The sequence below is a fragment of the Takifugu rubripes genome, chromosome 15 (genome assembly GCF_901000725.2).
Source record: "Takifugu rubripes chromosome 15, fTakRub1.2, whole genome shotgun sequence".
NCBI lineage: Eukaryota > Metazoa > Chordata > Actinopteri > Tetraodontiformes > Tetraodontidae > Takifugu > Takifugu rubripes.
The window spans coordinates 13813034-13840811 of NC_042299.1; the positions used below are offsets into that span (position 1 = coordinate 13813034).

Below are 27778 nucleotides of genomic sequence, written 5' to 3' on the forward strand. Positions count from 1 at the left end.
ACTTGACTTGCTTGTTTTCTTCTGTCTGCATTTAAAGCTTCTGGAGTATCGTGTCTCAACCCCGAAACGCTACATCCACCCACCTGACCTGTCGGTGAAATCTACACCTCATAAAGGCTTTTGATCCAAATCTGTTATGCAAGGATGACACGAGTTTACATTCCACAGTTTGTTCTTGGCCTTTCTGTGAGTGTTTTGGTTGCTCTAGTTTCAGCCTCTGTGACAGCACAAGCCACCTCTAAAGAATTTAACTAGATCTAGGTTGTCCGACACTGTAGGTGCTTGTGCTGTTTGGCTTTAAATCGCACCGGACAAAAGAAAGAAACCCCCAAATGTAAGTGAATTTATCTCTTCAGATTGATGTATATTGATGTATATGTTGACTTGATGTTGTCAGCAAAGGAAAAATAAAATAAAATCCCAAAACAAAAGCCTCTCTAATGGTGAACTGCATTAATCAACTGGTTTATTTGAAATCTGTTGGATGATGCGGCTGACAGGATGATACAACTCCTGGTCTTGAACCCAGAGCTCCTCAGTGAAGCGCTGCAACCTTCCCACTCACCCACCTGATCAGTGCTCCACCACAAGAGAAGTTCAACCCAAAACTCTGAACCCCAACCCAACCCCGAACTGAACCCTGACCCTTTTTTGAGTGTTATTTTCCCATTTCTTGGCTATTAATAAGTGATCTTGGCTAAAACAAACACTGTCACTGGTCACATACATACTGTCGGCCATAAACTTTATTAGAATATAAGTGAAGATTAAAGTTATAGTATAATTCCTTGTTATAAACATCAATAATCTCTGACCAGACTGATCGATGAGGATAAATTTTATCAAGCACAGACTTCGTGAGAAGAGATTAAAATAAATATTCTACTTCAACTTCACGTGCGTCCAGCTGAAGGAGAGTTTCAGAGGCAGCACAAAGCCACCAGGGTCAAAGGTCACAGGTCTTAAAATCAAAGTGATTCCTTTAAACTGCCTGTTTTCTCAGCTCATAATAGAGCCTTTAGATGTGTTTTCTGGGGAGGGGCCCCTTCAACAGTTGACAGCAGACCTACGCCCTTTCCTTTGAATTATTCTGCATAATGGGATCTTTAGGTACTGTCACAGACCTTTGGCAGCTCCACCCACCCCCTCACCCCCTCACCCCCCCACCCTGGCGGACACCCCCAGCGCTTCCACCTACAGTGGGCGGGTCCGGGGCTCGTTTCTCTAGGACCCAGTGGCTGTTCTCTTCCAGAGAGACAGGCAGGCAGCGGCTCGGCTGAGGCAGACAAAGGCGAGAGGAGAAGAGAGAGACGGCGTGCCGCTATCCTGCAGCATTCCCACTCACTCACTCACTCTCACACACACGCACACGCGCACACACACACCCACACCCACACCCGCCCGCTTCACTCCGCAGGCAGCGACGCAGGTGAGTCCGGCTGTGGGAACACCCGCAGACTTTTTTCCATTTTTAATCTAAATACGATAAGGGGATGTAAATGTTGCCTGTTCTGATTCTGGAGGGGAGGAGTTGAGCTGATTCTCTGGCTGTTTGTGAGCGGATGAATTTGGATTTTCCAGAATGCGCTTTTGCGCAGGTGGATCCTGAGTAGGTGTGTGCGCGCCCCAGTGCCTTAAAAAAATAATAAAATAAACTTACATTCACTGCTTCAGCGCTTAAATGCGGCTGGAGAAAGTCACCAAAAGAAGTGTAATCATGAAAGTTTTGCTGAAGGTTTTTTATTAATTTTTTAATGTGTGTGAATCAGCTTTGATGGGCTTGAGGTGCGGGTCCCTCACTGTCGTGTGGGTGTCTCAGTCAGGAACAGAGGACCAGCTAAAAATACCAGTGATGCTGCACCGCGTTCCATGTGCAGAAGGATAATTCATAGATTTTGCTGTGCTGGTGGTCCAGACGTCATATTCTAACGTCGGCTTTGATAAGACATTCTCTCTGGGCTGGAGACTGAACCCGCTGCCCCCACCAGCGCGCAGGACTGCTGACGTCACTCTGAAGACACCCTGTTTGACACAATGGACTGTCCTCGAGGGTGCTCCTCTGGGGAAGGGTCACTCTTGGCGCTGCCCATTAATGCAGCAGATGGGACTGAAACCTGGCCTTTTGTCAGCTGAGGAGCAGCCTCCACCGAAGGCCCAGCCCTCTGTGTGCTTAACGTAGCCCCCCCCTCTCTTTAGCAGCATGGTCAGAGTGGGGTCCTGTCACTGGTGTAGATGGCTGCGGCACAATTTCACCATCTTCATCCTGTGGTGATTAAATTAATGTAAAAAAGGGCTCCTTTATAATTTAAATGCTGTTCTGTTGCCGACAGTGTGGCTGCGCCTACGAAGCTATAAAATATAAAAATAGTTGAAAGATGACGAGATGGGCCCTTGAAATGTATCACATGGTCACTTTTAAAGACCTAAACGTTGTCATGCTGAGGTTGGAGATGCTGCTTGTGCACAGCGATGATGAATTGATCAACAGTTTCTAATTCAGCTAAAGTCTCAGGAGAGATGCAGTTAAAGACCGATGATCTGGAAGTGAGCGATGCCAGAGCCCGTCGGCTCATTAGGACCCTGAGTGGTTGAGATGGATGGCGAGAGGATGGCTGCTAGAGAAATATGACAGAAATGCTAGTGTTGGGATTGTGTCAGAGGGGTTTAATCACGTCGTTCCTACCTAACGCTCCTTTAAAACACCTCAGCACTGACGTCTGATCCTCAAACACGTCCCTTCAACTGTGATTAATAGCCAGTGAAAGATCCACCACCTGCAACAGGATTTATGGCTGCTCGCGGTGTCGCAACGCCCGCGCGGAAACAAATTAATTTCAGATTCAAAAACTCCCCATTAGCCAACCGTCATCAAGGGCTGCATTTCATCTGTAGCATTGACCCTCATTTGTCGGCCGTGCTTCAAGTGACACAGAAAACACTCGCAGGTGTATGTGGGCGGAATCCAGCGGAAGAGCCGTATCGTGTGTGCAGGGATCTTCTTTCAGAATATCTGCCAAAGAAGTCATTTTACACTCTGTGAAAACACAAACGACCCTTTGATGAGGCCAAACGTGGTGATACGTTCACTCATCGATTTAGAGTCGTCATTTCGATGTCATGTTTCTGGAGAGCGCCGCATTTGGCAGAAGATTGCAAATAATTTTGATTATTTTAAGAACGGGCCGCAGTTTAACTGCGTAAAAATGCTTAAAGAGAATCTCTGACTATAGTGAAATATTCGTGCAGGTTTATGTCTGGCCTTTTTCAAATGTTGCCACTGTGGAGGCAGAAGTCTGTAGGCAGTGAGTCAGAAAGGCAAGTGCAGGCTGTGGTGTTTATTTTGGGCTGTACGGTTTCAAGTGATTTTAATAACGTAGGATTGAAGGTACCTCAACTTATTCTACACCATGAGAATATTGGATCAACTAATTTTAACAAAAGAATTACTGTTTCTTTTACTCTCTTCTAGATGACGTTACCTTTAATTAAATGTTGTGTCTTTATTGGACAATGGTCAGTTTATTCTTTACATCTGTATTTGAACATAAAATGGCTTCTGTCCGCATTGGGAATAATTTTCCAGGGTCTAATCATGTCTCCCCCTGCCACCCAGGTTATCTGCCGGGCTTTAACGCGATACCTGACACGCTCTCTTCCTTCTGTTCCCAGACTCTCCGGAGCTGGTCACCATCACCACACATCCGCCACGACCATCACGAGTCTCAGTCGCCATGGAACTAGACTTTGGCCATTTTGATGAGCGAGACAAGACGGCTCGTACCCCGCGGGGCGGGCGTATGAACGGACTTCCCAGCCCTACCCACAGCGCCCACTGCAGCTTCTACCGTACGCGCACGCTGCAGGCCCTCACCAGCGAGAAGAAAGCCAAAAAGGTGCGCTTCTACCGCAACGGAGACCGCTACTTCAAGGGCATCGTGTACGCTGTGGCCAATGACAGATTCCGCACCTTCGACTCGCTCCTGGCTGACCTCACGCGCTCGCTGTCTGATCACATCAACTTGCCACAGGGGGTCCGCTTCATCTTTACCATCGATGGCATGAACAAGATTACGTCCTTGGATGAGTTGGAGGAAGGTAAGCAGCATTAGCAGCAGGACAGGCCAAGCACTTGATCTGACCAGATGAATCTGCATGAGCTAAGGCGTGCTAGCTAAGGCTTTTTTTTACGCCGCTGGATCATTACCGAACGCAGTAATTTTGTTCCTGACGTGAAAGATTTAGCTCCAGTCAGATTAGAAGCATAACTTTTTCAGTTCTGAGATTAGAAGTCTTATCTTTACTGTCTAGACTCCAATAATCTCTTACTACGACGTCTGATCTGTAAAGAGTTAGTTTGGACTGTGTTCAGGTCTGTAAAACTTGCAAACAAATCCACAGTTACCTAAAGGTGTCCTGAAAAGAAGCCTTCCGCCATTTTGTTTGGAGTCTTGAGTCATTAAAGTTGAAGTTTTTTTTGTTTCTGTTTATTGTCACCATCAGCCCTCTGGTGGGGAAAAAAACTGGGTCAGAAATGCAAATTAAAAATAGACTGTTCGGCATCTCATTGCAAACCAATCTGACTGATTCAGCAATACTTGCACGACAGCATGTTATTCTCCTCCTCCTGACAGATGGAGTGATATAAATGATGGCTCAGCGTCCAGCAGCCGTCGTGTCAGTAGCGCTCGGAGGTGATTTGCAGTCTATCCTTACAGATTGAAGCTAAAGTGGTACAGTTTGGATGGGACTTAGGAGTTGGCACCAGGCAGATGAGACAAAATTCCATCGTGACCAGCAAAATGACCTCATGTTGTTCAGTTGTGGCCCACTTTTGGACCAAAATATCCCTTCAGGGGGATTCTTAGGGAGATGGATGATGAGCGTCTGCTGATTGAGCTGCCCTTGGAAAGATGTGTGTTGTAAAGAACGGGGCAGCACTTTTTTGGGAAGGGGGGGGGGGGGGGGGGGTCATTCTACTTCCTCTTGTGGGGTGTAATTAATTGTTCAATCTCTTCTGCACAGTATAATCCAGTTTTGTGGCTTTTGTCTTTACCCTAATCTCTCCACATTTGGCCTAATTGTTGCCTTGCGGGTCCCCCGTTTGTCCAAATTACCCATTCTTTCCATTTCTCTCTCCATTTTACTTCCTCCTGCTGTCTAGACAAGTACAATCGTCCTTAAGGGGCAGATGGAGGAGGAGAATGGAGGGTCGGACAGATGTGGAGGGGGCAATTGTGACAAAACGCATTTTAGGACGAGGATGTTGAAAAAATAGAGTAAAAAGAAAGATCAGTTCCTTTAGCCACTGTACATTCGATTAAATATCCTTCACTGCTAAGCAAGGATCGCGTTTCTGTGATTAAGTGTGTGTGTTGTTGAGCAGATATTGCTGGAATGAAGCGGTTTTCACAGCAGAACGTCGACTTGCAGTCGTGAGCTGCAGCATAATAAACGATTCCAGCACACATTAACATGAAACTTTTTCCTTCCACAAGGGGATTTTGTAGCTCATCGCGCTGGAATTCCACAATCTAAACGCTGTTATGCTGACATTTAGATAGCCGTTCTGGAAAGCTGTTGCCCTCATCATAAACCGACGGTCATGGATGGTATTTGATTTGCGGTCGTCCGATGATCAGAAAAAAACATCTTTGTGGACACAAAACCTCAAATAAATCATAGATTAGCAATTTGGGAGGAGCACTTTCAGGTGTGGATGAGCGTGAATCTTGTCACTAAACCATTTTGTTTCTTTGCAGGTGAGAGCTACGTATGCGCGTCAGAGAACTTCTACAAAAAGGTCGACTACACGAAGAACGTCAACCCTAACTGGTCCGTGAATGTGAAGGCCTCGGCCAGCCAGAAGAACATGCAGTCCCTGGCTGCCAAGGCTGCCGGCGAGGCCAGAGAGGGCAAGGACTTTGTCCGGCCCAAGCTGGTGACGGTGATGCGCAGCGGCGTGAAGCCGCGCAAGGCGGTCCGCGTGCTGCTCAATAAGAAAACGGCGCACTCCTTCGAGCAGGTGCTCACCGACATCACGGAGGCCATTAAACTTGAAAGTGGGGTCGTGAAGAGGATCTACACGCTCGATGGCAAGCAGGTATGTTGTGACACTTTGTTGGTGAGGGAAAGACAGGGCCGCTGAGAGCCGGCGTCCTCTGGGTCGGCCCGGACTACTGATGGCTCATTATATCTGCGTGCGTTCAGTGAATAGACAGCTCTGTACTGGGAGGAATTTAGATAAAGGGCGCCAGAATGAAAGCAAAGCTCCACAGTAGGAAAAGTTGTGGTCATGAATGGGGACAGTTCATCATTCATGCTTACACCCACACCCAGACAGGTGCCACCATCAAAACGGTCCGATTGTCCTCCCAAGAAAGCAGAATAAAGTGATTGTCCACTCCCAGCAGATCCATGAGATCCTCAGACTTTCATGAGAAGAACAAGGTGCACACAATGGCCGTCATTGTCATCCGTGTTTGTGCTGACTTTCAGTCCGATGCTCGTGCTTCTGCTGCGCTCCTGTGTTGTGGTTCTGGTCATTGGCGTTCTGCCCTCCAGCCTTTGTCGTTCCTGATGTTTACCAGTTGGTCCGTCATGGAACAGATCACAAATCCAGGGAGGTTTCTGTTGTCCAGCTTTTATGGTCTGATGGACGAAGGCCGGCATTTTCGTTTGATCTGTTTGTCTCCTTTGTTGCTGTCTTTGAGCCTGTGGAAGAATAAAGGGATAAAAACTCAATAAAACTGGACCAGGAAGTTTATCCTGAATGTTCCACGTTGTTCCGAATGATGCTTTCATTGTGCTTTTATGATTTCACCAACAATCACTATTTCTGTAGATACAGTATTGCTATAGTCGTGATGTAGACATAAAGCACTAAAGAACTACATTACCCACAATCCAAAGAGCTACAGAGACATCTGATGGCGTATGCCTGACAATAATGAATCTGTCACCTCCCGGGGCCTATTTGAGTCTAAATTAAAATAGAGCTTATTACAAGTAAAATATCTTTAATGCAGTTTAGTGTTTAGAGTGTTTAGATTAGTTGATTCGTTTTTCTGATTGGACCTCGTGGTCGATTGCTGCAGGCACAGTCGTTGCTATAGAAACGTCATAAGATATGGCTGAGCGATAAAGGCCATGAGGATATTGGCCGAGCCTGATCGCCGCTGAGCACAGCTGTAATTCGTCTTGATCATTTCCGAGCTCACACCTGTACCCGACTGCACGGATCAGAAATCCCTCAATTAACGAGAGGCTGAACAGCAGAAAACTGCCGATATATAGACATCTGCTCCCCCGTCTTTGCTTTGATATGGTTAAATGCAAGTTCACCTCTGCGCAGGCTTTTCTTTTCCACGACAGATGGATGTTCTGCTCGTTCAGGTCCTCAGTTTTTTTTTTTTTTTTTTTAACAAGCCTGGCTGATTAAATGTTCCAGGGAGAGGATTCGTGCTGAAATGATAGATGGGTGAATTTGATTTCAGAGCTTCGTCCCAGGAGTGCAGTCTGCTGCCCGGGGTGTTGTAGGGGTGTTGCAACAAAAGGGCTGGTAAATGTGATCTGCTTTTTTTTTATATTGCAGTGTATTGATCTCTCTTCTGAGCTGGGTTGAGCTTGGACAGCAGTCCTCAAAGCCTGGATCCAGAAATCTTCCTTTACATTTATAATGATGATTTCTTCAAATTTCTTTTTTTTTTCTTTTTTTTTAACCATAGATACCCAGTGGTAAACCGGGCAAATATGTCTCTGACAATTGCGAATGATTAATCATCGTGTGATTATCATCTGATTAATGGCTGGCTGATCCCACCCAGTTCCGTTGCAGTGCACAGAAATGTGCTGCGCACGTTATTGGGGTGTCTTTGTGTGCAGATGCTCGCTGCAGCTGAGGTGATATGGTAGAAGCAATATTGATGCAGTGCCCGCCCCTCCCTGAGTCTCGCCGAACCTCCTCTTTCCCTTGCACAGCGATAGCTGCTGGGTCTGGTTGCTAGGAGACCACATCCCAGGCACAAAGAGAGCCCAGCTGGTGTGGACTAGTCTGTCAGATACCACATCCTGTAGTCGGGTGTGAGAGTTTATTGCCGGTGCAAATCCTTTTGATTTAAGTTGCATCTTATTATTTTTATCTTTATAAATGTAATCTGGAAGCACTGATTGAAGCCTGCGCACGTGCCGATTTTAAAGTTCAACCTGATCGATTGATGTGAGGATTCTTTTCCCAGGAATACCTTTTCGATCTGGGTTCTCGTCTCTTCCTCATTGAAGACCGAACCGTCTTGTCTAAAGGCTCCTGTCCTCCTCTTTTTGTCAGTGAACAAAATCGCTCCCATTTTCCTCTCAAATGCTGGTGCTTTTCATCCCAATCAGGAAGGGTGGGGCCAGTCGGTGCAGGGCTCATTTTCCATTCTTACAGCAAATTAGCATCGTTTTATTTGCAGTGATGGGTAGTAATTATTCCCTCTGCCAAAAAAAACGTCTTCCCTGCTGCAGCGATTGTTGCAGATGCTTTAAAAGGGGGATGATTTCCGATCATAGCTGTTTATTTCATCTTTTTAATCGCGAATTGAGAGCACAAAAGGCACAGTGTTGAGCACAGCAGCCGCAGCCTTTTTAAATGGACGTAGAACCTCTCTGGATCTATCTGTAACAAGTCACAGTCACAGACGAAAAACAGTGACGGCTGCACAAGGTCACTGTGGTTGTCTGGGAACAAAAGATCACCTCTGGCTGTAAAAGTGAATTACTCCTGGAGTCGACTCCTCCGCAGAACGGATGCAGATGCATGCAAGGCTTCAGAGCTTAATGAAAACTAAAATACATCCATAAATGGGGGAGAAAAGCCAGGCTTTCCTCGGTTATCAGCGCTCCTGCAGCCAGTCTGCTCTTTGCCACGCTGCAGAAGCAGTTGTCATGGCAATAAGCTCTGCCGTGATGGATTCAGCTTCTGACAATGGCTGTAATACGCTGAGTCTGCCGTTTATGTGGAGTCTTACCTGCTCACGCTGTCGTTTACCCTTAAACACAACTCACTGCAGTCACACTTAACACACACACACATACACACACACACACACACACACACACACACACACACACAGACAGTCGTGCTGACAGAGCATAGGGGCGTGGTCCTGAAGCATCTTGAACTGAGAAAGTGTAGACGCCTGAATCTCATCACAGATTTCCTGCAACGCATCAACAAGTGAGCCTGACCTGAAGGGATGAAGAAGAGGAGGAGGCATGATTTAATAATCCCCCCCCAAAAAAGGGCCAAATCATGTCAGGCAGATGGAAAGAGCTGTTTCCTCAGGCTTGAGGAGGGGTGGGGTTGAAACATCAAGCACCAGCTGCTGCCCATGACTCTGCAGATATTGCTGCCTAACTGGCTCATTTGGGTTCCAGAGCTCCTCCAGCAGCTACACAGACACTGTCACTGCTCCAGGTCACACAGCAGATCTGGAGCTGGTCCATTAGAGGGGGACACAAATTCTATTGTGCGACCACAGTTCCTGGGCTGTGGTGGCTTTTCTTTTTCCTTATTGTTGTGAAAGCTTCAGTTGAGGTGAAGAAAATGGAGATTCTGAGGAGTCTTCGCTCGGTACAGATAAGCTGATATTGATCGGGGCTGTGGCTCTGCAGTGAAGGAAATGGTGTAGGAGTTTCCCCATGGGCCTCCAGGTTTCTGTGCTGCTTCTTTTCACACATCTCCCAAAGCTCCCGGGACCACGCAGCCCAACATTTATGAAACTGCACCGTGCAAACTTCAGAACCATCTGGCCTCTGGTTTAAAAAGATTTATTTACAGTCCTAAATGCGATTTCTTCTGTTCCTCCTGACATCACTTACAGCCCAGATTGGAGTAATTAGCAATATTTGATTTTACTGACTGGCTATTCGCCGGCACATTAAGTCGTTACTGTGCCAGATGAGTAATGATTTTGAGTCACCAGGGTCGCAGTTGAAACGGTATAATGCAACGTTGAATAGCTCTGCAGGACACGGAGATCAATTAGCACGGCCGTCTGAGACGACGCAGATAATTGACCTGGAGCACGTCAGTCAGTTGTTGGTTACTGCTCTGAAAGATGAGCTGAGGTGGTGTTAAGCAGCACAAACAATGTCATCTGGAGGCATTTCTGCCATTGTGCACAGCAGCTGCCCCCGCCATCGCATGGACCTGCTGAGTTCCTGCTGCTCTTGCAGGCTAGAACACTGAACACGTTGCCACTGGTAGTTGAGACTCGCAATTTGACCCTTAACTCAACAGAAATGAATCCTCCAAATGGCCTAAACCAGAAATGCAGAAGAAGAAAGTCTGGGTCTTATATTTGCCCCGCTGTTACTGTGACCTACCTACCGTCAGTCTAAAGAAAGCCCAAATAATTCAGCCGTCGTAGTTTGTGGACCCCCACATAGCTGCTGCTATGAGGTCGTGTGGTCCTGACAGCTGGTGAGGCAGAGATTAGTGATGGTGGAACAGAGGGTGGGGGGAACCCAGAGTCTGGACGGCCCCAGTTTTTTTTCCGGAAATCTTCCAAAAACAAAGAAAATGTGAAGAGACGCCCTGATCTGTGTGTTGCATCTTGTGAATATGAAATAAGGAGGATCTAGGAGATCCAAGAGAGCAGCACTGACAGGTAGTCAACCGTGCGTGCCCTTTTCTGAAAGGGAGCCTTTATCCAGGATTTCCTCCTGACCAGTCATTTCGCCGCTGCAGCCATTTTTGAAAGGCTCTGACATTTCCCATTTACACTGGTGGCATGATATTTCTGTCAGTTGCAGAGGGACCCCGAAAAATAGGTAAATGTTAACTTCTCTTGGGGAACTGGATTATTTGTGACGCGCGAGCAGAAATGGTTTAAAACTGCGACAGGCCCGGGACAGATAAAGTAGTTTTTAAGTGACCCCTGCAGGCGGTCAGATTAGCAGGGATACTTAGAAGGATCCAGTGTTTTTATAAGGCCTCTTAAGCAGGATGAATGCTCTCTTAAAACATGGGGTAGACACGTGTCGCCGTGCAGGCTGTTTTAACGTCATCGGCCTGCCCGTCTACGTTTCTGAGTGCGAACAACCTTTGACCTGTGGGCTACGCTACCGTAAGCAACTGGGAAAAGATGGAAATATTATTCCTGCTGCGAAGCTGCACTGTTGATCACTGTCGCATTATTTAGATTGTGCGTCTCTGTTTGGAGGGAGAGGCGCTCGACGTCAACAATGAGCTGCCTTTCTTGGCCAAAAATGCAGCTCCTCGCACATTTAATGTTTAAAAACATACATTTATTTGAAAGGGCTTTAGACATTCTGTCTGGGCGAGAGGACAGATGTGCAAGGCAGTTAACAAAATGGTCGTTGTTTCCAATAGAGATTGTGTAAATCGATGATTAAGATGGTCTGTTGGATAAACTCTTTATCCTCTTAATCAGCTCTGTTCGTAAACCCATTAAAACAATGACTACCCTCTGCACCCCCGCTCCCGTCAGGCCCGTGCCATCTCCTCTCCTCCTCTAGGGGAAAACTAGAGCTTCTAATGCTTCCGTCTTGCGATTAACTGTCAATGCCCTTGTTTCCAAACAACAGTTTGAGCCAGTGACAGTAGCACACCTCAGATCTCTTGATAATTCACATAGAAAATCAGCCCGGTCTGGAAAACCAATTAGACTTTGATCCCTGGAGTCGGAAAGCGGACTGAATCCGGGGGAGGCAGCTCGGACACCGAGAGGGTACAGCTGTTGGATGCCTCGCCAGAGAGTCACCAGCAGACACTTCTAGCGTGTCTAGCAGGATGGAGAGGCATCGCGGCAGCTGCTGGGGTGGGGTGTTCCCAAATTATCTGCAGCTCATAGTTTGGATGCGTATCACAAAGGGAAACATCCTGGCAGATGTCCCAGTGCAGCGTTCTCTCCAGGGCCGAGGACCTTTTAGGAGGCAGAGGGGTGTTTGCAAATGTTATTTTGCCTTGAGTCAGCCCCCAAATTATTCCTGAAGGAAGCGAAAGATCAGATTGAATCAGCGCGGATGCCCTAACCAGGTAATTGGAAGTGGAACAAGCAGATGTTAAGAGTTATGCTGGAAATGATCTCTGCGACACAGCGCACAAACACATGCAAGGGGAAGCACATGATTTAGCCTGAATGGCTTTAATAGGCGTGTCTAAACTGGTAACTGTATAATGGAGAGCAGGGAGAAGGTGTGGTTCAGAGACATCTGTCCACTAAAGCCATATTGTGTCAGCAGCTGCTGCAGAGTGAAAAGTCCCCGAGGAGGGAAGTGGAGCCATTTCAACATTACAGTAAAGGTGTAACATTATACCCAGTTCGGGGCTTTTTTTTCTGCTTTCATGTGCTCTCGTACATGGACCCACTGTCGCCGAAGGCCAGTAAACGGGACCAGTAGAACAACACAGGTGGCCTCTTAAAACCTGAAGCTGCACCACTCCGGCCATGTGTCAGAAACCATCCTAGCTACTGTGGAGAACCCTGTGATCACATCTGTCAGTGCCAGTGACGTCCAAAAAGCTGCATATTTGCTGCTTTTAGCACAACATGCACGGGTGCAGATGGGCTGAGCTGGTTGCTTTTATTTAGCCTGTTTCTACTTTTGGTGCTTTATTGTGTCACAGCTGACCTCGGTTTTATGGTCTTGCCTTCAGGTTACTTGCCTTCAAGACTTCTTCGGGGACGACGACGTCTTCATCGCCTGTGGCCCAGAGAAATTCCGCTACGCCCAGGATGACTTCTCTCTTGATGACAACGGTCAGTGTCAACATTTTTATGTGCTTCATGCACCAGAACGCAGCGACAGTTGGTCCCGTCGCTGCGTCGTCATAAAAAAACCCACATCATTGACTTTAGTTCTGCATGCGCGCCGACAGCTGATGTGTGGTCGGCTTCCTGGCAGACGACGCTCTTCTTCTCTGGTGTTAATTGGTGTGTCTCTGACGTCTCCTGGACGATTAAAATCTGGATGAGAATAATAAAAAATGGACTCTTGCAATAAGCCGCAGGTTCAGGTATATCTCATATTTAAGGGAGCAATAGTGTCTTAAATGTGAATTAAAATAAAGTCTGTTATTATCACACAATGAGCCCTTTAGGAGACAAGAGTGCCATTTAATTTAGGACTACATATTTGTCTCACGACAACCCTTAAGCAGCTGTGCGCTCTGTTGCCGTGGAGAGAAAAATGATGTACGTGAGAAAGAGATGGATTCCCAGAGAGCTGTCTGTTATCTGCTGCTGGCAGCAGGAGCAGGTAGAGAGGAAGGTGCCATTAATCTGTCCAGTGACGGCTTTAGGCCGCCCGATCTGTTGCTGCCGATACTGCCGAGAAGTCTGGGGGAGAAAATGTAAAACCAATCCTGTAAGACTCCCCACGGAGCTGGGAGATCCTATTTATACCGACCCACTTCCTCCTAATGTCCCCTCCTCAGAACAAAAGTACAGAACTGACGCTGCTCTGGTTTGTCGGCACGTTCCTTCGGTATATAGGAGGACTGATGGCCTCGGATCCACACTGGGTCGAGGGTCTAGGATCCGGGCTGTGACCCACCCATTGTTACTGGGAACATTTCATTACCCAAACAGCGTTAATCCCTTTAGATGATCATTATTTTTGAAGCGCATGAGGCAGGCGCACGCAGGTACACCTGCAGCTGTGGGTATGCTGAGGCACAGGTTTTACAAACGGGTTGGTTTTTTTTCGGCGGGGGGCACTAGGTGCACGGCGACACACCTTTCAAACAATGGCAGCGGGTGCATGTGTGCATCCAGCAGTGTGTGAAGGTTAAGAGAGAAAAGACAGACATCCCAGGAGATGGAGGGAGGACAGATAGTATAATTAGCATCAGAAGTGGATGGGCGGGGGGGCGGGGGGGGGTCTGACAGAACAAACAGAGGGGGAGATGCAGAGGGAGTGGTAGCAACGTCTGCAGTCTGTCTATCCCCATTAATACGGTGACCCAGAATATTCTGCATACATTTCATGACCAACTGATGTGATGCTGGAATGGATGCTATCAAACCCAGAACTTGCATCCGTTTTCTTTTCTGCTTTATTTAAACCATCAGTTTGATCGGTCTCGTGGGAGAGATGTTTTGGAGACAACCATGATTACATTCACATGTTCATTCGTTTTTTCTTTCCCTCCCCCCCACAGAATGCAGGATGATGAAGGGACCCAAAGGCCAGCGGGGGTCGGCAAAGAGTCCCATTCAGATCATACGCAGCAAGTCTCCTGCTGAGTCCAGTGAGTCCATTATTAACTCCTCCGTTAGGAGCGAACTGTCCTCACTTTGGTGTGAAAACCATCAGTGAAGAGGGTCACCACAGTAGGTGTGAGCAGCTGCTGGGGTTTTATGGGAGGATGTGATGCTCACGTTGACCTTTGATCCCAATTTAAAGGAAAGGGTGGACAAACACTCAGTCTGGATTAATAATAAAAATAAATTGGCGATTCCTGAAACTACAAACATGTTAAAAATAATATATAACACTGGGTCATAAGAATGAAACGATGGAAAACATTTAGTGTGTGCAAAAATAACTATGACTTGAGTCATGAATTTAATATGGTGAGTAAACAGATTTTATATAAACAGCTTTGGGCCGTTTGTTTCACAATCGGGCGTTTTTAACATTTAATAACACGGCGGGAGATGATAGTGGTGCTCGCAGCCTGCTCACGCTTCAATCATTAATGCAAAAATCAGTAGAAAAGAGGCTTTTGAAGTGTGTGTGTGCACAGTTGAGGACTAAAACAGGGCTGATTCTTGTAGTTGTCAGCGGTGGGTCCACAGTTTAGGTCTCACAGCACGTTACACCGTAGGTGGGAGGAGACCGCGGGGGCCTCAAGCCTGAGGGGTCTCTCAGGCCTTCAGGGATGTTGAATATTTTATTGATCACTGATGGGGGGGGGTTGTGGTTGCCTGGTTGGTAGAGGCAGCAGATGGTGTTCCACGGTGCTGTCGAGGCGCTAAAGTGTTTCGAATTAACCACATCTGTAACACCTGAGAGGTCAGCGGGGGGCTGTGACCCCATGTATGTTAACTGGGATTAGAGGGTAAAAACTGCCGATTGGGTTTCAGTCAGGGGGGCTGGTCATTTTGTTGCACCTGATGATCAATACTGGTAATCACAGTGATAGAATCCACGAAGGGGCGCTCAAATCGACTCTTGCTCCAGTTTTCCGTCTCATTTATGCACTCAAGCTTCTGTTTCTTGGCTTGGTTTTCACTGGGAAGCAGCTGAATGAATCTGAGAATTAAATCTTGCTGCAGTGGAAGAGGTTCCCTAACAGGAGTAACGTGTGAATTTCTCCAGATAGAAAAGTTGTGAGCGATCCTGAGCGGCGCTGTGTTCAGCTTGTGTGGGAGACCGACTCGTGTTTAGTTTCTAAGGCGATAAGAACTTTTTTTTCCCCCCGCTTGTTCTTTAAAGTCTGTTTATCTGGCTGAATGAAGTCGGCGGCTGCGACAGTGAAGCTTTGAGCCTTCAACAGTCGCTGGCTGCAACACACACCGGCCATCTGGCCCACTGTGTTCGGAATTCTTTCATCTCTTGTAGACAAAAAAAAAAACCTCTTAAAGCACTTAACATGCACAAATACATCACCGCGCACCGCTCCTACACATAAACACTGTGTTCCACACAGACGGGATCTTAGCAACGTGGCAGGACGCAGAGCGCCTGAACACAACGCCATTCAGCAAACGCAGAACTCGTCAGCCCCCTAAACTTGGAGCGGCGGCGCTCTTTCCCTGAAGCCAAATGAGGCCACAGTTCAGGAATGACTTTTTTCCACAGCCAATGAAAGAGTTTCAGGCTTCACTCTAATCCGTGCTACCTCTTCTCCCCCCGTCCTTCTGTCTGACTCCCTCCATCTCTCCCTTCTCTCCTGCTCTGTGCCGTCTCTCAGCTAATGGGACGGGATCCAGCAGCCAGCTCTCAACCCCCATCTCCAAGCACTCCCCCACCTCCACCCCCAACAGTCCAGGCATCAACAACAAGCAGAAGGTATTGGACAGGAAGCCTAGCACTTGCATTTGTAAAACATTTACTATCAAATATTGAATGCCTGTTTTTCTTGACTTTTCTGGTATTTCCAGCAAAGGAGGAATAATGAGGAAAGTGAATGGAAAACCTTCAAAACCAACCTAAATGTTTGCTCTGTTTGTCTGTGCAGGACCTGTACCTGCCCTTATCTCTGGATGACGACGACTCTCTGGGCGAATCCATGTAAACGCGCCTCCTTGAGACACGGATGTCCTTTGACCCCCACCCCCGCTGCCCTCCATCGCTCACAGTGCCACCAGTTTTCATCGAGCGTGATCCATTGTCTCTGTAAAACCTTAGCTAACCCTTAGCCGCGACCCCATTTGCTGCTTGAGAACAACGCAGTTTTTATTTTAAAAAGCATGTTGCAGCGACGGAATCGCTACCGTTGATGTTTTCTTCTGTTGCGCTGCACAGGTGGACCACAGGTGGACCACAGGTGGACCACAGGTGGACCACAGGTTGACCACCGTCCACTGGCCAGCAGATTTCACAGCGCGTTAATTTACCATTTGGTCTCAAATCGTTTGTTGAAGGGTTCACAGGCCATTTCACAGGATTCCAAGCAGCAAATGGAATATTTTTAGGGGTGCTAAACTTTTGTATGAGTGTAGTTGTGATGTTCCTCCACCTTGGTACCTCTGGCCTCCGGTCAGGAAATCAGCTCGTCCAGACTAAACCCGACCTAACCCCCTGTAAATACTGTGTATAGCTATCTTCACAACATGTCCGCCCAGTGTCCATTGCCGTGCTTCCATCGCTTCCCGACAAAGTCCGTCAAACATTTGCTCAACATGATTACAGAGTCAGAATAAAAGAACTCAAACCATGAAGTACCACCACAGAGGGTGAGAATTTAAGGGATAAAGCCCTCGGTAAGATCTTTTCCCTGGTGCTTTGCCGGTTTTGACCCTCTACGTAGACTGTAGGCCTCACAGGGGACGCGACCTCTGTGTGTTAGTTTCCCCCAAACTGCAGTGCATGATAGTGATGAGCTTTGGGCAGATGAAAGGCTGATCTGAAGGACTTAAAGGTGCAAAAATAACCAAAGGGAAAATAGTATATATATCTAAGGCCAATAGTCATTGACTTTTTTATTGACCAAGCTTCAATAATTCCCTTTTAGAACCACATTATTTCTACTTTACCGTGATTAAGGGTGTCCTGTTGTATGTTGGCGTGTGAGATTTAAATCGAGGCCTCAAAGCCAAAGTACAATTTTGAGAAAGAGAGAATGTTCCCCTAAAATCTTCCTCTGGAAGGGTTTCATCTGGATATTTCTGCATGTCATTATAACACTTTAACACAGTGACAGTAAGTCATGCTGTCATGCTCGCTTACTTTAGGAGTAGTGGGATTTCCTCCTGTTTTGCATGGCTCAACTACCGGGGAGATGAAGAAACTAATGGTTGTTTAAATCTATGTGTGGGTTTTAAAAATTTATAAAGTGTATTAATTTATATCAAGGGTAATTGTCTATGGTCCTTTTTTCTATTTCAAACATGCTCCTGTGAGCGCTAAACACTTTTACAGCACGTTGGAAGCCTCTGTGTGCAACTTTCTATGGCCATATTTCCTTTTCTACTGTCACGACTTGCATTGCGTGTCTTACAAATCTGCTGAGACTCGTCTCAGAAACTTGCAGGGAATCGAACCTGGGAATCACTTAATTTGATGCCGCTGAAGCACAAAGCAGCAGCACACACTTTAAACCATCTACTTTCCGGCAATATTGACGCACGACCACAAATGTTATCTCGACACAGCGATTTAAGAAAAGAAAAAAGAAGAAAAAAAAAATGCTGCACATGTAGCGTTCCTTGAGATCAACATCTATGCATTTGGGTTCAAGAATAGCTAAATTATTTTGTGTAGAAGCGGCCTTTTTATACTAAAGAGTGTAATAGAAACGAGCTAAAGCGGAACTTTCCATGCAGTTAGTCTTGTGATGATGTGACAGTCTGAAAGTTGTTTGTCTTGTGATCCGGTACCTGCTCGCTGTGTCCCACCTCCCTCCAGCAGGGGGTGCTGTAGAGCCCGCACAATGTCCAACCTTATCAGCAGCAGGGACGTTTCAACTTATCCACCATTTTGTACAAAACCTCCCAGTTGTTTTCCCTCCAACTCTCTGTGTAACTGTACATCCTTTCATGTTCACTGGACCTTCTACAGCTTATTACGCATAAAATGCATTAACAGGAAATGTTGGTTGTCTTGTTCTTTGGCCCACCACCACGTTTAGATGGATGGTGTGAACTCATCACCTACAGTGGTGCCTTTTTTTTCTTTTTAAGATAACTGTCTTTTGATAAAAATGTAACGCGACATTGAAGGCTTGTTCTGTAAGAGGTTTTGTAGAGCTTTTTTAAGCATTTTGATCACGAAGGCCTACCAACACACTTTGTTTTGTAGGGTCATGGGACACTTTTTATCGTGGTGTAAATACGCTCCCTTCCTGTGCTCTTTCACATCTATGCCTTTCTGGTCAAATCATTTTTTTTTTTTCTTGGGAACTTTGCAAAGTTCCTTTTTAGTGGTATTTTGCAGTGTCACGGTGGCTTGTTTCAGTGCTCCATTCAGTGTATTAACTGGTATCCTTTTACAAATAAAACAGTTGTATTTCACATCTCCTGCCTGGTGTTGCTGTCCAGTTATTACAGTATATATTTATTATACAAAAAAGAGGCAACGATCAATTGTCCTAGCATCATAACTTAACTGGCTCAGTTTGTGGATGCTTTTGCCTGCGAGTCATCTCAAGTGTGTTCGCACGTGTTGTATGAGCTATACATAGAGTAAAGATTAGTTAAATATAGTGCTGCGTTAGTGTTGATGGCTACACAATCATCACCATGGAAACAAGGACATTACTTGATTCAGAGCAGCGTTTAAAATTAATCTGACCATGACCAATCATTTCTGAACTGCAACAAATTGTAAAATACGAAATGTGCTTAATAACATACAAAAGTCTATTTCAATATGGGAGAGACAAACACAAATCTATTGTCCACTATGGCATGTAATATACTCCAGGTCCCGAGAGAAGAAGGTTCTTTGCATTATTAAGAGCAAAATAAATCTTCTGATGTGCAGAACGGTAAACTTTCCCCAAACATGATTCTCGGTGGGTCCTTGAAGGCCTTGAGAAGTTATATTTAAGATAAATGCAACCGAATATAGAGAAATGCTGGAGGAACATCTGCTTCAGCCAACAGCACCAGAACTGACTATTAAGCATGTCTATCAATGTCTGTTAGGACAATGATAAAGCAAAGTGAGAAAACTATACAGAAATCAGTCAAGGTGAATGCAGTGGTCGAACACACATGTGTACTAACTGTACTAACTGACTTTATAGAATTAAGAAGTGTTTTCACTGGCAATTCATCTCATTCATTACATAAAAATTTCATGATATCAACTGTAAGCACTCGTGCTCCAGAGAGTGGTCCGAAGAGTAGAGTAGCGTCCTCTAGTGACCTCTAGTGGACAAAATGTAGTACGGACACAGACGGTAAATAAACGCAACACCTCAGCCAATCACAATATAGACGCACAGCACTATATCAACCCTTTTCAGTATTCTTTCTGCTGATTGCTATAAATTAAAATAAACGTTTAATTGAAAATACAAATGTGGTCATTTGCTGGACCTAAAAATGTCTGTGAATGTTTAACACAGATGCGGAAGATCTTCATATATCTGGAGGCAGATAAGTCTGTTATTAAAGGCTTCAAGTCTTTAAAACTTCAGCATTAATAGGTCACATTTTAACCACACTCTAAAGTTGTCAAGGGAGGGGAAGGAAATGAATATATGACTAGCTGAGAGCAGCAGATGCACCATCTAAGTGTATCATGAAGGTATCGTTAACACCAATTGTAATTACTCCTTCATTAGTGAAATTAGAGAATCAGTCCTGACAGTTTTCAAATAATAGCCGTCAGTGCATCATTAATAACAAGGACAAATAATCTCTTACTTCTTCTAAATAAGAAAAAAGAACTAAGACATTCAGTCAAGTACCTTAATGTTTATTTTTAAAAATATGAAAATTTCTTAGTGCCATTATTCAGGGTTGCTTTTTTTTAAACGTTAACTGCAATCTGAAGCTATTGTCAACGTCTGTGGACCTTTTTAATAATGCAAATCCAAATATTGACTTTTATTCTAGGATTTACTGTTCATTTTTCATCCTTGACTTGAGCCTTTCATGGATTTGACTTTTTGGCTCTGCACAAGAATTTTTGCCCTCGACTTCCTGTCTTTCACTTTCAAAGATGAAGTTAATTTGAAGGGAGTCAAAGTGCTTCTTGTATTCCGGAAAGTTGAGTTCACATGAAGTTTGAGGACTGAGCACAGCTTTGTTGTGTTTCTTTAAATTAACCGACCTTGAACCAACTTGAATATTTTCTCCCTTTTTCGTCAGTGTCCCAACAGGTGAGAGGGACGAACCAATGACTTGGAATTGATCACCACCAGATAGTGAAGGAGACAAGTTTCTTCTTGTTGTACCTTTGACTCCACGGCTGGAGGGAGTGAAGGTGTTCAGTTTCAGTCTTTCCTTCCCTCCTTCAGCCATCCTCAGATCAGCCTTTGCACAACACCTCCTGTTGCAGGAGCTGCTCGTCAAACCAGTTTTCACTCACTATTTGTGCACTAACATGTCTTAGCAGAGGATCGGACAGACGCCGGCTTTAGGCGTGAGAAGAAACCAGCAGCTTTTGTAAGGGAAATGCAGGTCTGATTCCAACAGACTTAGGAAGCCCAAGAGTCATTGGAAGTTTGTCACTACAAGAATACAACAACATAGCACAGGTGAGTGGGGATTTGAACCTTTTACACTAATAGATTTCAATTGACGTCACCTCAGGTATGTTATTTATCAGGAGCTTACAACTTCAATATTCCCATTTCCTCCTTCAAGCACCTGTAAGGCTCTTATTCCCTTCTGACTGACTTCAGTCTTTCGGTCCACAGATAATGTTTCACACATCTGGCTATATGCGAAGGTTTAAAAATAGACTTTCTCAAGTAAATACCAGGACAAAGGGCAAAATGTCTGAATGTGGCAGCAACCTGGCCCTGTGTGCTGCTAACCTGAGCCAGTCTTTTACCAAACATCTGCAACGTGCAGGTGCGGGCACAACGGATGGAAAGGTGCGGAATGTGAGCTGTTCTCAGCAAAGAATTCAAACCTCTTTTGTGTAAACAGTTTGATTTGATGCAAGAGACAAATATTGTAAAGTCCTTTACTTCATTGTGTGGTCGAGCTAAATAACTGACCTGAAATAACCCGACTGACCACATCGGCCAGGAACTTTCAAACAGATAACACACACAGACGCTCACACACAAGCCGCGACCTTTCCTGCCAATCAGAAACTGTGTCAGCCGCCACATTATGTGTAATATTCTAGATCTACGATGGGGCAGGAGAACAGCGTAACAGGGCTGGGGCGTGGCTGCAGACACTACACATGCAGAAAGAGGCCAGTTGTGTGTGTGTGTGTGTGTTTGTGTGGGTGGGTGGGCAGGACGTGCAGGTGAAACACCTGAAAACTTCCTTATTGTAGAGCAGGGAGGAGTCCTGCCGCCGCTCTCTGAAAGGTAGGACGGTCATGATCTGTCCTTTCCGTTTCTGTTTTTGGTTCTTTCTGTGGATAGAAAATGTCCTTTTAGAGCCTGTTGATGTAGTTACATATGTTGTCTGTTGTTGTTGGCAAATAACATCAAATAATATTAATGTTTTGGGGTGGGTTTTTTTAAAAATGTACAGATTTATCCATGACTGGTCTGCCCAGGGGGAGCAGTGAGTCAAAAGTTAAAATATCATGAGTTCATCTGAGAATACAGCTGTGGGACTCATCATTTCCATAGAAATAGTTATTATGTTAGAACTGATTCACATGACACAGGGTCCCAGGAAAGACCGTAAATGTTGTGTCTGCCAATCGGTGAATGTCTCCAGAAGGACCTAAAATAAGGCCGCTGCTGATCTGGGAATTCAGTAGTACAAAGGTGTACTGCGTCAGAAGGATTCTGTCAGACCTCTGGTCCAAAAACCGCTCACAAACTGATCTCATCCCCGTCACCAGCCTGCAGCTGTGAGCCTTCGGAGTCTGGACAATGTTCTCCTCGGCCGCCCCGTACAAGAACCAGCACTATCACGATCTGAAGAAGGACTGCATCAAGGATCAGAAGCTGTTTGAAGACCCAGAGTTTCCAGCAACCAGCTCGTCGCTGTATTTTAGGAAACCGCCTCCGGGGTTTGTCGAGTGGAAGCGACCAGGGGTGAGCGGCGCATAACATCTTGAGGTGGTTGCTCTTTATTTTTTAAGTCACTGTTCACTTGTGTGTTGCAGGAGATATGCCAGGAACCCTATCTGTTTGTGGAAGGTATCAGCTCTCATGACCTGAACCAGGGAGTTGTGGGAAACTGCTGGTTTGTTGCTGCCTGCTCCTGTTTGGCTCTGAAGCCAAACCTGTGGAAGAAGGTCAGTTAAAGGAAATCTTCACGTCAGGAGGAACAGAAGAGCTTGTAAATGGTTATCACATAAAAATGCTCATGGGGTTTAATTAGCAAATCATTTCCAAACCTTTATATGTTGAAACAACAATGGAGACAACTGAGAATGAAACCATCCGACCCAGTTTGGGTGTTGGAATGTTTAATATCAACCATATTTATATTGTTATTAGAAATACTGATGTGTTTAATAAACCTGGAAGCATCAAGTGTGTGTTTGTGTGATTCCAGGTGATTCCTGACCACAAGGAGCAGGAGTGGGACCACAAACACCCGGCAGAGTATGCGGGGATCTTCCACTTTCAGTTCTGGGTGTTTGGCGAGTGGGTGGACGTGGTGGTCGACGACCGGCTGCCCACCATCAACGGCGAGCTCATCTACTGTCACTCAAAGGAAAACAACGAATTCTGGAGCGCTCTGGTGGAGAAGGCCTACGCCAAGTCAGTAGACTTAAACGCTGCTTGTGTTCGTACACAAAGTGAGGGAAAATAGTTCACATTTGAGTCTAAAAGTGTGCACGGTGCGCGTCCAGGCTGGCCGGATGCTATGAATCCCTGGAGGGGGGAAACACTGGAGATGCCGTGGTGGATTTCAGCGGCGCTGTGAGTGAGCTCGTCAGCCTGGAGGAAGGAGCTTTCTACAAGGATCAGAAAAAGGAGGAGCAGCTGTTTGAGGATCTCCTGAAGGTTTACGACCGTGGAGGAATCATAAGCTGCTCCATTAAGGTCTGACATGCTGTGTCTCTATACTGAGCAGAGGGAGGCGCCACAATAAGGAACCTAATTTCCCACTTTTGTTCTAGGCAGAGCCTCATGAAATTGAGCTGAAGATGAGCAACGGGCTGGTGAAAGGCCACGCGTACTCCGTAACGGCGGTGAAGAAGGTGCGTCTGGGCCACGGGCTGCTGGCGTACTTCCAGAATGAGACCATCCCATTGATCAGAATGAGGAACCCCTGGGGAAAAACGGAGTGGAAAGGAGCCTGGAGTGACAGGTGACTCGATCCCTATCTCACCCTCTGAAATCTTGCTTAAAAACGGATTTTAAAAGTGTTTTTCTGCTGGTACGTTCAAGTGAGCAAAGGTGAAGTAAAGGTCATTTGAATTGGGGGGAAAAAAGAGAGAGAGAGTTGCATTTCAGTGTGTTTATGTGATTGTTGTTTGTTTGTTTGTCAGCTCTGAAGAATGGTCAAAGGTCGGCGACACAGAGAGAGGCAACCTTGGCATCACAGTAGCAGACGACGGAGAGTTCTGGTGAGCTCCTCTCCTGACGCCACTTAGCACGTTCTAGCATTTCAGGGCCTTCAACAGACGTCCTCTGCTCTTCTGCAGGATGTCGTTCACGGACTGGTGCAAGTTCTTCACAGAAGCGGACGTCTGCCGCCTCATCAACACATCCATGATCAGCGTTCACAAGACCTGGCACGAGGTGGTGCACTTTGGCAGCTGGACCAAAAACGCGGAGCCCCTGTTGAACCGCTGCGGCGGCTGCTCAAACCACCGGCAGACGTTCCTGCAGAACCCACAGGCAGGTGCACTCTTCCCTCCTCCTGCTCTCCAGCCCATCACAGCGTATAACGTTTACTCACTGTTTACTCATTCCAATCGTGCTTACAGTACCTGTTCGACATCACGAAAGAGGCCGATGAAGTGCTGATCTCGCTGCAGCAGAAAGACCTGAAGAGCCTGAGAAAGGTCGGCCAAGGAGAGAATCTAACCATCGGTTTCAGCGTCTTTAAGGTGACGAAAATTCAGTTACAATCACACGTAAGCTCTGTGTCGTTGTCGCTCCGCCTTTTGTGCCGTTCAGCACTCACCCCGTGAGGCCTGAACCACTGCAGGACTTTAACTATGATGAAATGAAGGATGTGGAAACATGAAAATCTGTCACCAGGCTGTTATGACTGGCATCAAAGGCCCACATTCTGGTCTCGGGTTTGGGCTTCCTTCATAATCTCCACCCAGTCTCTGGATGTTTACCATGACAGGGAGGCCTGACTTGATTTGGTATTTTATCAGAACCAAAATACACAATTTCAACAAGAAACTAAATCAAACATGATTAAACACAAAAATGTGCATAGTTCTGTTAATGGTTTCAAGCTGAAACCAGACTGGAACCAAACCACCCCCCCCCCCCCCTTTCCCGAGAGAGTCACAGAGGGGTCAGAAACCGGTCCGGTTCTTCTGATACTGTTATGCCTGATGCATGCAGGTTCTGATACTGATGCTGCTCTGGCACCATAAAAAATATATATGTAAGTCAAAACTACATACATTATATACAGTATACAGTGTGTTTGCCAGCAATGGTGCTCATAGCTAGTCACTTTTTTTTTTGGCTAAGCATATTGTGACATATCCCCTGTTTATATTTGTACATCCTGCCGCCCCCCCAAACACACACACACACACACACACACGCACACACACACACACACACACACACACACTCACCACCCCCATCCCCAACCCCCCCACCCGCTTCCAGGCCAAGACAAGCCTGTGTTCACACCACATCGATCAATTGTGCTAACATGATTCCTGCATATAGATTTGTAAATAACATCTAACAATCACCTCAGTTCTGACATCAAACGCACAAACACGACCTCTTCGGGATTCTTTTTCCCAAATAGAAAATGCTAAATAATTACGTCGACCAATATAAGATTATCTCCATGGAAACTGCAACTGTGGCTGTGTGCTCCCCGTGTGTATTGTGTGCTCATCACACCCACCTGGTGCCTGGCAACAACCAATCGTCCAACTGACCTTCAAAATTCTAAGAAAATGCAGCACGTGAATCTGAAGGGTGTGTCTAAAGAGGAAAATGGCAGTTTTTGAACTCATTTGCATGTCAGGACAGACAAAACTCAATTCACTGTTTTATAAGTGATCAGATGAACAAATTATTATTTTGTTTGGGGAAAGATGGAATGATCTGTGATTAAGGTAGTGGCAACGATGCAGGAAGTCCAGTTTCCAGCAATTTTATGCTAAATGGTCACCTGGTAACTCTTGAAACAAGATGATCACACTCAACCAGTCCAACAGGATTTATCTCTGTCTCGTTTACTGACACACATTCATTCCAACAATGACTTCATCCTATGCTAAACAATCTACATTAACATTTGTAAACCAATAAACATGTCTAAAAAGATATTTTATTAATTAAACAGTTACCAATGAACTTTAAAAAACCCAAAGATCCCTAGAGTGAGAGTTTATATGATTATATTCTGATTAATAACATGCGTGAGGCCTTATCAAAATGTCTGAGCATGACCAGACCCAGAAATAACTCATTATTCCTCCCGTAGGTGGAGCTCAACCGTAAGTACCGGATGCATGACATCTTGACCCAGGAGTCCGTGGTGACATCCACCTACATCAACGCTCGCTCCGTGTTCCTGAGAGCCACGCTCCCTCTGGGTCGCTACATCATCTTCCCCACCACCTTCAGGCCTCTGACCCTGGGAGATTTCATGCTCCGAGTTTTCACAGATGTGGAATCGGGCTGTAGGTACGCGTCCTTCGGCCTGAGAACTGTATCATCGCTCATCTATTTTACGATGACCGGGTCCAAGAAATCAGTAGAGGGACCGAGAACACAGCTGTTCTGTGTCTGTTACCTTCAGACGCTGATGGATACGATCCAATGAAAATGCTCAAATGAGCCTTTTAGAGAATTGGGACCATAAAACTTAAAACAAACACTTGTAATGCTTTTCTTGGACAAAAGGCTGGACACAGACCTTCTAGTTCTAGTTCAACTTGTGCTCAACCAGTCCGCACATATTTCTGTCTGGAATCTAAAAACTGTCCCTCCTCCAACAGGGAGCTGATACAGGATAAACCAAAAATCAAATGTTGGAGTTCCTTCTTTGGGTACCCGCAAGTTGTGACGCACGTGTACGTGCACGGAGCTGAGGGGCTGCAGAACCAGGACAGTTCGGGAGGTGAGTGGACATAAAAAAGCCAGAGTTTACCCCAGATCTGCAAATGTGTCTGTCTGGAAGTGAAGCCAACGGGGCGCGCTGTAATAGAGCTTTGGGTGTCGTGACACAGGCGCCGACCCGTACGTCATCATCCACTGTGAGGGACAGTCGGTCAGATCCACCATCAAGACGGACACCTTGCAACCAGAGTTCAAGACCAGCGGCGTTTTCTATCGGAAGAAGCCCAGAAAACCCATAACTGTGGAGGTAAAGGAAAGTTTGTCCTCGGTGCTGATGTAAGAGAGCTGCTGTAGAGGCAGTAGACCTCCACACTTTAGATCATCCTTGATCCAGATCACTCAACTCCTTTGACAAGGTCCACATGCCCAAAACAATGTTTTCCCTTCACCAGTCATTCTAGACTGATTGCACTTGTTTGTTAGAAACCAGTAAGTAAGAAACCACGTTTGGGTCTAATAATTCTGATCCAATTAATTATAAATTCGTTACAAATCAAACCGAAAGATCTATTTTACATTCAGGTGCCAAATGGCATTTTAAACCGGAATAATCTATTTTACAGAAATTATTTTAATGAGGCCAAAAGAACGGTACATAAAATACGAACTGTTTTGGCTGCTTGTATTGAATCGGAGCCCAGATTTGGCCACGCGACCCGTTGTCAGGACAACAGTAGCTGCGACTCAGATGTGTGAAACGGGTCTCTTCCTCAGGTGTGGAACAGTAACGCAGTGAAGGATGAGTTCATGGGCCAGGTGGTGTTGTCCGGGTCGTTGAAGGACTCCTCAGGCCCACAGAAGCTTCAGCTGAGGAAAGGGGGGCGAAACGCGGCTGACGAGATGCCCGGAACCATCGGCCTGAGGATTGTCACGGCAACGCAGCTCACCGTCATATGACCTCCTAATCACCTGGATGTGGAGCATCTTCCTCTGACAGATGTTGATTACTGACATTTTTGTATGAAGGGTGATTTGTGACGGACTGAATGTTAATTCCTGTTATTTTTTATAATCCAGATAATCTAAATGACATGTATTGATTTTAGAAGATTGATAAATTATATGTTTATACCAGCAGCAGTTTATACACAGAGCTCTAGTAATCCTCAGCAGTGTGTCAGGACGAAATGCAAAAAACCTAAAAGAGGTGAATGTAAAACTTCAAGTTAGGTGCATTTTTCAAAGTCATTACATAAAGCTTATAAAATTGCCACATTTCTG

General features: G+C 45.8%; 2 protein-coding genes across 3 annotated transcripts; both read left to right on the forward strand.

Annotated features, from left to right (window-relative positions):
• The first annotated feature begins 1234 nt into the window (after positions 1-1234).
• On the forward strand, positions 1235-18689 carry LOC101070762 (neuronal migration protein doublecortin). The gene is made up of 7 exons (XM_003971149.3): positions 1235-1429; positions 3670-4095; positions 5760-6100; positions 12662-12764; positions 14168-14257; positions 15926-16023; positions 16193-18689. The coding sequence occupies exons 2-7, from the start codon at positions 3732-3734 to the stop codon at positions 16247-16249; spliced, it is 1053 nt and encodes a 350-aa protein (XP_003971198.1). The 5' UTR covers positions 1235-1429; positions 3670-3731; the 3' UTR covers positions 16250-18689.
• A 1896-nt stretch (positions 18690-20585) lies between these two features.
• LOC101077726 (calpain-5-like) lies at positions 20586-27770 on the forward strand. 2 transcript variants are annotated; one of them, XM_003971258.3, is made up of 13 exons: positions 20586-20884; positions 22165-22360; positions 22432-22563; positions 22827-23035; positions 23128-23320; positions 23398-23588; positions 23770-23847; positions 23926-24121; positions 24211-24333; positions 25920-26122; positions 26437-26558; positions 26668-26804; positions 27272-27770. In XM_003971258.3, the coding sequence occupies exons 2-13, from the start codon at positions 22196-22198 to the stop codon at positions 27452-27454; spliced, it is 1932 nt and encodes a 643-aa protein (XP_003971307.1). In that variant the 5' UTR covers positions 20586-20884; positions 22165-22195; the 3' UTR covers positions 27455-27770. The 2 variants fall into 2 exon arrangements, with proteins under 2 accessions (XP_003971307.1, XP_011609876.1); XM_011611574.2 differs by lacking the exon at positions 20586-20884 and adding an exon at positions 20926-21676.
• The last annotated feature ends 8 nt before the right edge of the window (positions 27771-27778 follow it).